The following is a 13,215-nucleotide window of genomic DNA, read 5'->3' on the forward strand; positions in this document are numbered from 1 at the left end:
TTGTTCTCCCTCATGTTCTCTAACACTGCTGTAGTTCCATTGACAACAGCGGAGTTCATCCTGATCTTCACTAGTGTGAGATCAGTATCAGGCACTTTGTGTGAAAGTCCTTTAGGAGTCTAAAGAGTCTCATGTATTATCAGGTTTCAGAGTAGCAGCCGTGTTAGTCTGTATCCGTAAAAAGAAAAGGAGTACTTGTGGCACCTTAGAGACTAACAAATTTATTAGAGCATAAGCTTTCGTGAGCTGCAGCTCACTTCATCGGATGCATACAGTGGAAAATATAGTGGGGAGATTTTATATACACAGAGAACATGAAACAATGGGTGTTACCATACAGACTGTAACAAGAGTGACCATGAAAGGTGAGCTATTACCAGCAGATAAGCGGGGGGGCACGGGTGGTAGAGGCTTTTGTAGTGATAATCAAGGTGGGCCATTTCCAGCACTTTACATAAAAGAATAAATGGACACAAATCAGACGTCAAGAATTATAACATTCAAAAACCAGTCGGAGAATACTTCAATCTCTTTGGTCACTCGATTACAGACCTAAAAGTGGCAATTCTTCAACAAAAAAACTTCAAAAACAGACTCCAACGAGAGACTGCTGAATTGGAATTAATTTGCTAATTAGTGTTGCTAATTAACTTCGTCTTGAATAAAGACTGGGAGTGGATGTGTCAGTACACAAAGTAAAACTATTTCCCCATGTTTATTTCCCCTCCTACTGTTCTTGTAAAGTGCTGGAAATGGCCCACCTTGATTATCACTACAAAAGGTCCCGTCGTGTGTCCCCCCACCCCCCCCACGCGCTCTCCTGCTGGTAATAGCTCACCTTTCATGGTCACTCTTGTTACAGTCTGTATGGTAACACCCATTGTTTCATGTTCTCTGTGTATATAAAATCTCCCCACTATATTTTCCACTGTATGCATCCGATGAAGTGAGCTGTAGCTCACGAAAACTTATGCTCTAATAAATTTGTTAGTCTCTAAGGTGCCACAAGTACTCCTTTTATTTTCATGTATTATCAATAAAGAACATGCAGATGACTATATTTCATTTCTTATGCACCTATATAACTGGTTAGAAAATATGATTTATTAAATGGGTGCCACAACGTTTGCCTTTTAAAATATTTTATCTAATTTTAAGTCAATCATTCATGATTTTTTCATTTGTGTTGAATTTCAGGTCTGTGCAGAGCCATAAGTATTTTGGTTTGGGAAGGGCTGGGCACTTTACTATAAAATGATTGTTAATGGAAATACATAAAACAGGCTAGAGAAGGTGAATCACTATAACACATCCAATATGAAAATGTACACTGACCAACTTACCTCAGAGGACTCTGTGTCAGTGGAACATGGACTAGAAAAATCTGAGGCAGTAGTCACACAAATTGCATCATCTGGGGTTTGTACAGACCAACTGTTTGCAAATACAGCAATGTCTTCTGTATATTCACCTACTTCAGAAAAACATCGAACAGAATCATTTTCCACAAGAACAAAGGTTTTTCTGTCAACACAAAAGCCGAGGAACCTCTCAAATGAAACAGAATTATTTTCCGATCAATTTAAATGTACTTACTATAAGATATATTCAATTATTATTTTGGGATCTTTACGAAATTATTTTAAATTTCAGTTCACCTTTTATGCCATATTTAAATTCTAAAATGAATTAACAGGAAATGTCTAGTTTTTCAGGAAATATGGTTGTGGTAACTTCATAAGGAGTCAAAGGCAGATTTCTTACTATGAGGATTTGTTTGTTTTTGGCACTTCTTTAATAGATTTTATTTAAGGATCTCTCTATATATTTTGGGGAAAGTGGGTATAATAATCTCTCCTGTCCCTCACCCGCCCCCTCAAAAAATAATCCTACCAAAACAAAACACTGCACTACATACACAACTCCCCCTTTGAGAGAAGATGAGAGAAAGAACAAACCACATGTGACAGAAGCTAGTCACATCACTTAAAGCACTGCTGGAAGGTACCAGAGACTATGGTGAAGAGGGAGACATAAGAGCCAGTATATAATAGAACAGTATTCCACAGGTAAGGAAACAGATGCTCAAGGCCAAGCAACAAGTCAAGGTCAGAGGGAAGAGACCCCAGGTTTTCTGATTCCCGTTGTCCTGCTCTAAGCACTACATAGCACATTTACTTCAAGTTCTTAAATGTGCAAAAAGACTGAAACAGGTGCATTTCCTCTACCTTGTGGGACACAGCAGCAGTTGATACCAATACCAATCAATAGGTCAGAAGCCAGGGATACTAAAATGAGATGCATCTACAATTCCCTTTATCAAAGTCTGCATACATTGCCTCCAGATTAAACCAGCTCAGGACACAGAAGATATTGGATTAAAGTCCCTAAATCAAAATTTAGAGCAGGTCAGAACATTTCTGACAAAATTAAATTGTGTCAAAATATGCTGTTTGAGCAAAGCAGAAATGTTTTGTGGAGACATATTGATTTTGACAAAGTTTTCATCACCAAGGTTTCTTTGATCACTGAGGCTCTCTGGTCACTTCCAACCAGAGAGAGAGAGACGCTCACAATTTATATAGCCTGGGGTCTCGACAATGGCCTGGGATGTGGGAGAATCTGATGGAGGCAAAGCAGGGACATAAACATACGTCTCCTACATGCCAGGCCAGTGCCCTCTGACTCAGGCTATAGAATGCGTCTCTAGCTCTCTGGTCAGAAGAGATCCAGTCTCTGAGTCTCAATCTCTTTACTTCCTCTCCCACTTCCACCTCGCGCACAAGCTCTGTACCTAGAAAACCTTCCTGAATCAAACAGCCCAGGGTTATACTCCAAAAAAAAACATTCTGACAAATTCTGTTTTATATTCAACATTCTAAAAGCTTTGCTTTTGTTCCAGTGATGAACAAAACCAAATTTTGAAACCTCAAAAGTTGCTGTTAAATAGAATTGTCCTCCTCTGGGCAGATCTATCAAAATGAGTAAGATGTCATATAAAGCAAAACAAAAACAAAACAAAAAAAAACCACAGTAACAACAAAGAGATGGTGTTTAAAGTGGCCATTAAGAAAAAGAAACAAAAAACAGAATAAGATTCTGCTACTATTTTTTAAGTATTCAGAATCTGTAGCATGCCTTTCAATTTCTCTCATTTTTTTGTTTGGGGAATCCCCATCTGGATTCATTTTTGTATCTTGAATAGTTTTAGGATTGTAGCATTGTCCCATTTTTCCACTTGTCCCACTGTATTTAGCAGTTTATCGTTACTATCATTAGAAATGTTGCATTCTTAAATTTACTTTCTACTACTACTTTGGTAGATTGTGAGGTATGTCTAATGCCCCAGCAACACTATAGCCATAACCAAGTCAGGGACCTCATTGCAACTGCGTCCAAGATTTTAGTCCACTTTCAGAGACCCTACAATTCTGAACTGCATTGCCATATTGGAAGACAGTCATGTCGACAACAGATCCCCAGATTTGGTTCTAGCTGTAGTGTAGCTGGGGTCAATGAGAGTAATCAGTCTGCAGACTACAAAGAACAGTTCACCTTACACTGCTGGTGTATGGAAATACCATAAAGGATTGATGAGAGTTGGAGACATTTAGACAGAGATGCAATTTATAAGTATTATAAACCCACCACATCTTATTCTTGTGAAAAATATCACAACAGATTGCTTCTCATTTGCACACACAGTGTCAGGGTGCAGTGTTATAAACTCAGTTCAGGTTTAATTTTTAATGTGATCCATAACTCTCTGACTTCTAAAAGACAGGAATTCTGCCATTACAGATGCCAGATTATAGTGCCATTAGTGACGTGTAATGTTGAAAGTGGAGACAAAAAGCAGTGTTTTATGATAAACAGTAAACTAAAGAGACATTGAAACTACATTTTTAACTGTGTGTGAATCAATGATTTTTTAAAATAATCATTAGTTTTAACTGGCAAGAAAATGTACGATGCTTTGGTACGTCGACGTCAAATGTCTGGAACAGAACAAACAGTACCATGTCACTGAATGACTGGAGGCTGATACATGCACTGAGGAGGGGATACAATCAGTTTCTACTGGGCAGTAAATAAGGCTATGCGCACACACATAAACACAGCAAACTGCTTCTCACTCTCCTGGCACAATAAATAGTACCCGGCTATCACCCAAGAGAGATGTGGAAAGAGGGAGAAAAATCAGGGTAATATTGAGATAAAACTTGTGATTTAAAAAAATAGCCAATGTGAGAAACTAAACTCTCCCTGTAGTTTGTTGTAGTGGTTAAATACCATTATTACTTTTACTTATATCAGGGATTGTTTGGGAGAAACTGCTCCTCTCGTGTTCCCAACCTTCCTCCTCTTGTTTCACCAGCTGCAAGCTGGTGTCTGCTCTAAAACAAAGGCAGCATAGAACTCTTTTCATTTGGGTGTGTGTAAAATATTATCTACAGTAGACAATGGCCAATATAAAGTGTTGCCTAGAGAAAATACTATTCAGTTGAGGAGAAAAGCTCTTTTAACTTTCTCCAGCTCTGGCACCATTGCTGAAGTCAACAGCACAACCTCGCTCTCTCAGATGGACTACAGTGCTGCCATTGGATTATTCATCTTCTTAAAATGTACCATCTGCCCCCACAGCAAAGTATATTAATAAAGGTGTAACAATGGGAAAAAAATAAACTTCCTCAACAAGGTTTTTCAACTTTCTGTATTTTACCAACCAATAAAACAGCAAAATATTATTTAAAATAACTATGTAGATCCATGTGCTGAGCTACTGCCCTTTCCAAATATTAATTTGGGTGGGGTTTTTTACATCATTTTGTTTTCACAAAAACAATAGTATATTGGTCATTAAAAGTATGTTTATCAATTAAATTAAGCACATGCTTAAGTGTTTTGCTGAACAGGAAAGGACTTAAGCATACACTTAAATGTTTTGTTGAACTAGCCCTACTCCTTAAAATTTATGACTGGGGAAAGTGGAGCAGACCCTATATAGTCTACTCAAATGGCCTGAAAATAAATTAAAACGGATAATAGACACAAACTTTTAGAGCACCTCCTCATATTTATAAGACAACAGGACCACAGAATCTGTTTTTTTACAAAGGATCTCTTCACTTACTATTTTGTATTATCAGATCATCAGATTTATTGCCATTATAATTTCCACACAGGCCACAAGGTTTCCCTTTATGTTCTTCTGTCAGTTTAATATAAATACCAGTGCTTCCATCCCAAGCAAGAGAAAAGCCAAAGGTAGTTTTCACCAGAATATAGTCAGCCAGCCTCTCAATGAAAACATTTCCAATTGTCTGAGGCAATGTCAATCTGGAAAAACAGAATAACCCATTTTAAACATGACAAGTGAGGCTAGAACTAGAAGAAGACTACATAAAATGTAACCTAACTCATCAGATCTCTTCCCCATGTGTCCTGAAGGTCTGTTTTCTTTTCTGTCAAAAATACGTTTTCAGTATCTGTCACTCCTCTTACTTTGCGCAATCAATTCAGTGAAATGGATTATTTTCTGGCACATACACAATCAATACAGAATTGATGCATAAACCAGAAAGAACCCATCTTGACTTTCAAATCCCACAGTGCATTTGCAGCACTGCTGTGTTAGGAAAGACATGTTTTTACTTGTAAACTGAATAGTTTTGACATGGAGTCATTGACAGAGACATTAAGCATGGGACCCATTAAGTCATTTATACAGTTCCTTTTTAGAGTCTAACTGCACTTTTAATTCATTTGTAAACAGAAGAAGCAACAGGTAGATGTGCCCAAAAACTTTTTAAAATATCAGTAAATGACAGGGTAATTTGGAGCCATATACTTCAAGTTTTCAATACAGACAACTCCCTTTGAAGCCAATAGCATTCTGTGCATTGAACATGTGTAGAATAAGACCCTTGCTATTCAAACCAAAGATTAAATAGCACAGAAAATATTATTAGCCATGTACAGTATATCCTCCAACATGGCTGTAGCTCTGTCCAGTAAATGAGGACAGCTATGTTTGGATTTCCATCAGACTCTAGTATTGCAGAATCACTGTCTTCAAAGGTTGCTGCTTTTGGGATTAATGGCAATATCCTTGTAGCTACCAGGTGTAGCAACTCAGATGTGAGAACACCAGATCTACTCACACTTATATCTGAAACAAAGAAGGGTATACCAGATAGAGTTCAGGGTTTGGCGTATCTCAAACACTATTTTGGGTCTCAAAATGGTAATGCATAAGGAACTTAAGGACCCTGATGAACTCAATTTGGACTTCTCTGCAATGGGGCAATGCACTCAGCCTGGACAGTGACTGACTCTCCTGTTTTAAATAATATCAGGGTTGACCAAGGTTTGACCAAGACTAGCTAACACCATTTTAAAAAAGAAATCCAATAGTTAACTAATAACACCACGCATTTTCCCAGTGTAGAAAAACTCTTTCAGTCAAGGGACAGACATGTGAAGAATCAGAAATCAGATGCCTTGTAGAGGCCGACCACTGAAAATAGCAAAGTTAATACGCTAACTCAGACAGGTGTGAGTGAACAACTTGCTAAACATTTCAATAGAGTTAAGTTCCTTTAATCAAATCTGAATTTGACTTATAATTATTAACCTCTGTGTCTTACCGTATGACCTCTGACGGTATGTCTTCACTGCAGAGTTATTCCAAACTCTTCCCTGGTATTGCCCCTAGTCGCTATCCCATCCACACACAAAAACCTCTCCCCTGAGTTTAGTGGTACTTTCAACCCAGGCTAGCTAGCGTGGCTATGGGTGTAGATTAGAGCGTAGGCTCCACTTTCACTCGGGCTGGTAACTAGCCCACTTTGCAGTGAGGATGCAGGATAAATCACTCAAGTGCCTTCTCACAATTCCTCCCTCTGCATTCAGAAGGACAGACAACGTTCTCCCACAATTCATTAGGGAAAAATTCAGAGTGTAGCTGCAGCACAAAGAACCATGGGATATGCCTCCCAGAAGTCATAGTGACATACAATGGTGAATGTAGCACCAATGAGGTCACAATACCTCAAGCAGAACCTTTGCAGTGTGGCTGCTCACGTCTTGGCTAGGCTAACCGGGGCACTCAGAACCAGGTGTAGATCACTGGGGCTAACTATGTAGCACTGCTAGATGTGGTGAAAGAATCATAACTTCCTAATGCCAATACTTCATTTCTGTGATAAGATGTTCCAAAAACAGTCAGTTCATTTACCTGATTGATTCTTTTTTTACTTCTTGTCCCACAATAACTATTTCTTCCTGGCTTGCAAAAAATAAGCTGATTGACCGCAGACAAGAATACACCGAACCATCACACTGGGGACTGTTATGAACCTTGAAAGGAGAAAAACACACAGATGCACTAACACCAAATGTGGTTTTCTGCTCAATATTTACATACAACTCTTAATAAATTTACACATATAATCTTTTACATATCTACACACCTCTCACTGAAGGACCCCAAAGAACTTTAGAAATAAATATTTAAACAATACAAGGGCTCACTAATACAGGTATATACCTGGTTAGAAGACCACTTTGCCCTCCGCTGCTATGAAACCCAGTAACTGTTTAACAGCACCCGGCATCATTGCACAGTAGCTTAAGACAGAAAAAAGAACTGGAATATTTTGTCCAGTTGAAACTGCATAGAATTTAATTTAGGAAGAATATAATTACCTAGTCATGGGTTTGGTACATATCTTATGAAAAGTGCAAGTGGGCCTTTACTGCCCAAAGGTACGTATCCTCTGAAAGATGGGACCTCCAGCAACACAATAGCCCCAGCACCATATAGCCACTCTCAATATTGACCTAGAAAAAACACTAGCATCTATTGAATCATCAGCATGCCTTCCTGCAGAAAGTAGGGGGTTTTTTGGAGGTGTTCCATCCAAGTATTAATTCTGCTTGGTCCCTCTTGGTTTGAGAGTTCTGGCAGGACAGTGTCAACAACTTATACCAGCAACAAAATGCTTTTGCCAGCACGGAAATGTCATCAGAAAATAATAATCACCCCTCTAACTGACATTACTGTACCAACACAAGTTTTTTCATGTAGTCCTGCCCAAGGTAGATATGCAGACCCAAAAAACCCTAACATATTCTATAGCATAAAAGTTTAACTCAGTGAACATCTCCTCTCCTAATCAATTTCTCCTAATCTCTTTTCAAATCTTTACACCAGGGATATCTGGCAGCCTCTTTGATATGAAATCTTATGTGGTCATCTAGCCTAAAACTAGTCCAGTCCACCTGTCCTGGTCAAACCACATTTAACGTAAGTGGAATCTCTATATTTCACAAAACCTCCTCAATTCACATTTGTCTCTATAACTACCACTTGCAGTTTTACTAATGTGTCATGGAAACAATTTCTTTATCACAGTTATCAGAGTTACTATCTTTGGAATAATAGCAGTCTTAATCTCATTTGTATGTAACAAATGATGCTATTCAACGTTTGACATCAGAGCACTGATCACTAACATTAAATGATTCAATCTGGGGCTAATGAAAGAGACAGTAAACTGTTTTGAAGTCAGGAGCAAATTTCTCCATGTTTGCCTAAAGAGATCATTTTATAATACAGTTTACTTTATATTTCAGAGATTTGTTATTGCATGTGGACTTACAGAATTTTTGATCAGCACATTCTATAAATCTAAAAAGGAAATAAACTACCTTTTGATCCATTTACTGTCTCTGTTCTTTTTGTTATGCTATAACACAAGTTCTATGTTATATCAATATTTTGCATTTCATTTCAAAATCCATATTCACACACTTACCCATACAGTGTACTGAGGTTCCGGAGCACTACAATCTTTTGCAAAAATGTAGGAACAATTTCCCGGAAAATAATAGTAGATGCCATCAAAGGTTTCAAAGTGATACTGCCCCCATGATTTGCAAATTCCATCTCGATCCTTACCATCATTAGGTACTGGGGAGAATAAATAAGATGAGCTTATAAAAAGCAAAATAACAAAAAAAGTACACAAGTGTCAGGGACATGTACAAAAGTAAGATATTACATGCATAGTAGATAAGCATACATCAGCACAGAAGCTAGTTTTATTTATCATTCAAGAAATGAGATTAAGACAAGTTTTAAAACTCTTAGGGGGGAACTGTGGACCAACAAAGCCAATGGAAATGTTGCCATTGATGTCAATGGAGCCTGGATTTCACCTTTAAATTATAACTAGGAATGGACCAATGAGTAGAGCTGGGCAAAAATTTTGGACCCCAACTTTTTTTTAAATGAAAAAAGGCAGATTCAATTAATCATTTCATGAATTCATGTTGTGTCACCAATTTGTTGGGGGGCGGGGGGAATCAAAACTTTTTATTTTGATATTTTTAAACTAAACAGTATGATTTTTTCATTTTGAAACATTTTGTTTTGAAATTTCCTTTAATTTTGGTTTTAAAATTTAAATAGATCTGAAAATGGTTGAAATTGAAATGAAACGTTTTATTTCAAATAAAACATTTTGTTTAACACAAAATGAGTTTTGTTCTCAACTTGTTGAAATTGCCAGTGAACCAAAAAAAATCCATTATCCACAAACTCTACAAAGGAGAGGGTGATCATATCATATTAGGTTTAGGTCAGTGTTTGGTGTATGGGCTCAGGGTGAACCAAGGCTAAGACTTTGGTTCAGTTTCAACAGCTGCTTTGGCCTACAGTCTCAGCTGACGAAAGTCAGTGCAGCTCCACTGAATTCAATGGAGCTACATTGGTTGACACCAGCTGAGGTTCTAGTCCTGACCTTAGAAAGTCCCTCCATGGCTGCTGTTGCACATATTCTACAGAGTCTGAGGAATCAAGATAGGGACAAACAACTTCTACCCCAATTCTACTACCGATAGATTGAACCTGCCAAAACTTTTCCCATTAAAATATTTGAACATCCTGTCTTCAGAATGGGCAATAGGGCATTGTAAGTGGAAGTGCAATGATACTTTTGGTGACACATTTAAGTAAGTAAAAGCAGATATGGTACATTATGATGCACTGGGATACTATTACAGGTATTAATAAAATTCAGGAACATCTGATCCTCTTCTGTACTCCCATATCTCACTCTGAAATACAGCATTTGAGCCAGCCTCCTTTTAGAATTACAGCTTGATTATAAGGCAATTGCAAAAGTGCTCTGAACAGGTATTATTTGAACAAATTCATCCCTAAATCTCACTCTAATCTGAAACTCAATTCCGTTGCCGATTCCTGAAACTTACCAATTTGGCATCTTTCACCATGAGCCTGAAACATCTGACAGTCACATACACCCGCCTCTGTACAAACTGCTCCATTAAGGCATTCTTGAGGACAAGAGCCTGAAAGAAAGCATAGCAGCCTTCTAGTATGCACTGAATTTTATCAACATGCTGAATAATTTGGATGAAATCTTTCTATTAACTAAAATAGAACCAGTTATTACCTAAAAAGTTAACCAACAGCGATCTTAGTTTCAATGTTTATTTCATTTCATATTTTTATTGTTTGGTAAGAAGATAGTTTGAAGATTTGTAAACTAACAAGAGAGCAAAGGTCAGCCTCCTCTGAGTAACTAAAAGATCAAGTTCCCACATAAAGAAACAAAATCCCAGTAGTCTTGCAATAGAAATATACAAGGGGCATATTATACTCATTGACTGAGTTCAGCACAAACTGTACATCTGTTTAGCTCCTCCTTATTTATAAAGGTTCAAGTGAAAGGTATATTGAGGCTATAAATCCCTATGGATATAAAATTTTACAGAGCCAAAAACAACCACTACCAACCATCCCCTTATGCTAAAAAAGATCAGTTAAATTATTATTTCTGTTTGAACAGTTGAAATTTGTCATGAACTTAAAATTGCATGAGAATTAGTTGTTTTCTATTCCAGTTAATTTAGCAACTAAAATGATAAACTTTTTAATGAAAGTAAGTGTATAATATGCAACCATTCAAAAAACCTAGACCTGATACTTTTCCCGTTGGTCTTATTAAGAGAGATGCATCGAAAACAAAACGCCACATCTGAGTGTCCCAAATTTGGAAGATGGCGCAGGGTGGGAAGGGGGGCGAGAGGAAATCAGAATTTTGCAGGCAGCTGCTTTCTGTATAATGAGCCAAACTAAAACCCTGGATCCAAATATCTTTGAGGCTGGCAGGGTTAAAAATCCTCCTCTGGATTTTGCAGCTGGGGAACATCCTTACTTATGTTTTTTCTACTGCAAAAAGCAACACAAACAGGGCTAAAAAACATCATATACCCAGCCTCAGAGAATCCATGGTAAAGCTCCTAATGACCAAAATGGGAACTGAATTGAACCATTGAAGTAAAACCATACAAAGTAGTCAGCCTTGCCCCACAATTTTAATCTTAATTGTAAAATGTCCTTTTTAAGGCAGCACATAGACTTTAGCTTTGTATTCTTTCCATATTAAAGTTATTTTTCAAATACTTATGAAGACAAATACCATTTGAAAATATAGACCAGGCAGAGAATACTATCTCGTTCCCCCATTTCACTTGCAAGGAAATGCTTTTAAAACTAACAACACTAAGATGCACCATGATTTGTATTCATTGATATGAAAGAAACCAAAAACTCCATCTTGTCTTAAGAAAGTGTCAGTGTTCAGCCCATTTGATCATTTTTGCATGCTGGATGCTAGATAACAGTGATGGGAATGGATCATTTGTGAAACCCCTCAATTCACTCTGAACAAACTGAAGAGTTTGGTTGACACTCAGAATCTTCTAAAAGAGGCTTTAGGTTGGTCTTCCATGGACAACTGCTATTATCAATCCCGCTCAGCATACCTACTCAACCTGACAAGGCCCAAAAGTGACACACAAGAAAACGGGGAGTGGAAATAACTGTAAAGCAATGAAGGATTTGTTTCATTAGGTGCTTGGGTGCCACATTAACAGGTACATTAGAAACTGGTTGTTTTTAATAACCATTTTCTGTGATTTAGCAAGTCAGAAATACAAGTTTCCACAACAAAATTAGATAGCACTGGGTTTTGCATGGGAGGTAAATACTATCAAAAGTTATACAATCTCTGGTAACAAGGGATAGTTGATGGGTAGATGGCATTTTACTGAAATCCTTTCAAACAGGTAGTGAATTACTAACATGGTACTGACCTTCTGATGGACTTTGACCCTGAGTAAGGTCCCCATGAAGGTGAGACCCAGCAGAATCTGTTCCAGTCTATCCGAGAAACAAAAAAGCAAAACCAGAGTGTTAATACTTCATAAATGGTCTAATTCAATTCTAGGGATTTTGCAGGACAATTAGGTTAGGACAATTACTTTAATACATAAAATGATCTTGCATGTACACAGAGCTTTTGATTCAAGAGAATCCCAAAGCACTTTGTAAACACTAGGTAAAATTGTAAACCACATGTAAGGAATTACTTTCTCCATCACAGCGATCCCTGGGGTGGAACACAGCAACAGAGATATCAGAAGAAGGACAAGGAGCATAGCTCACTGAGATACTAGCACAAGACGAGCCATCTGTCCCAAGCAGGCACTCAGCACTTTATGTGGTTTCCTAGCATCCCAGATTCTAACCCCCACACTCCAGGGGGAGGAGGGAGGTGCCCCTCTGCCCGTGAACAAGTTGCTTCCTCCAGGACTGGCAAATGGTGGTAATTTGTAGGGGTTTGTGTCTCTCACTGACGCACAATAAAATCCTAGTGCATAGAAGAGTGAGAGACTTTAAAACTAACCTTAAACTCATCCCAGATGGAATAATTGTCAGGTCTGCTCCCTGACCTCCTACCTCCCTGAGTTATCTTAACAGCAATGGAACTGGAGAATGGTCTTCGGAGGCACAGGCTCTGCCCTGGGAACCTGCTGCACAGCTCAGGAGCGTTGTCGCAATAACAACACTATTTGCAAAATTGTTCGGCTATGGTTTCATTATTGTGCTTTTCACCAAACAGCCACTCCCAAGTTTCTGTTTGCTCTCACAAAAGATTTAACAAAGACCCTTCCTCCCCTGACCCGTGGTGTGTGAGGCTGGGTAATTCATGAAGCATTTTGCTAAGAATGAATGAGGCTGTGGATTTAAGTTTGAGGAAAGCAGGTATGGAAAAGCTTCTCCTCCTCATCCCTGTCTTGTTATTACCATTTCCATTCTCCTTTACAAAGACCTCATTG

The 13,215-nt window shown here is 38.1% G+C and overlaps 1 protein-coding gene across 1 annotated transcript in view; it reads right to left on the reverse strand.

Moving 5' to 3' along the window:
- OTOGL (otogelin like) overlaps positions 1–13,215 on the reverse strand; it is a 129,280-nt gene that overhangs the window by 113,573 nt on the left and 2,492 nt on the right. The window contains exons 4-9 of the mRNA XM_074956177.1: positions 12,190–12,256; positions 10,282–10,380; positions 8,823–8,977; positions 7,241–7,362; positions 5,135–5,340; positions 1,344–1,471 (exon numbers count right to left, since the gene is read on the reverse strand). Coding sequence (XP_074812278.1) covers positions 1,344–1,471; positions 5,135–5,340; positions 7,241–7,362; positions 8,823–8,977; positions 10,282–10,380; positions 12,190–12,256 — 777 coding nt within the window. The remainder of the gene's footprint in view (positions 1–1,343; positions 1,472–5,134; positions 5,341–7,240; positions 7,363–8,822; positions 8,978–10,281; positions 10,381–12,189; positions 12,257–13,215) is intronic.

This window comes from Natator depressus, chromosome 1 (assembly GCF_965152275.1).
Source record: "Natator depressus isolate rNatDep1 chromosome 1, rNatDep2.hap1, whole genome shotgun sequence".
In the NCBI taxonomy this organism is placed as follows: Eukaryota; Metazoa; Chordata; order Testudines; family Cheloniidae; genus Natator; species Natator depressus.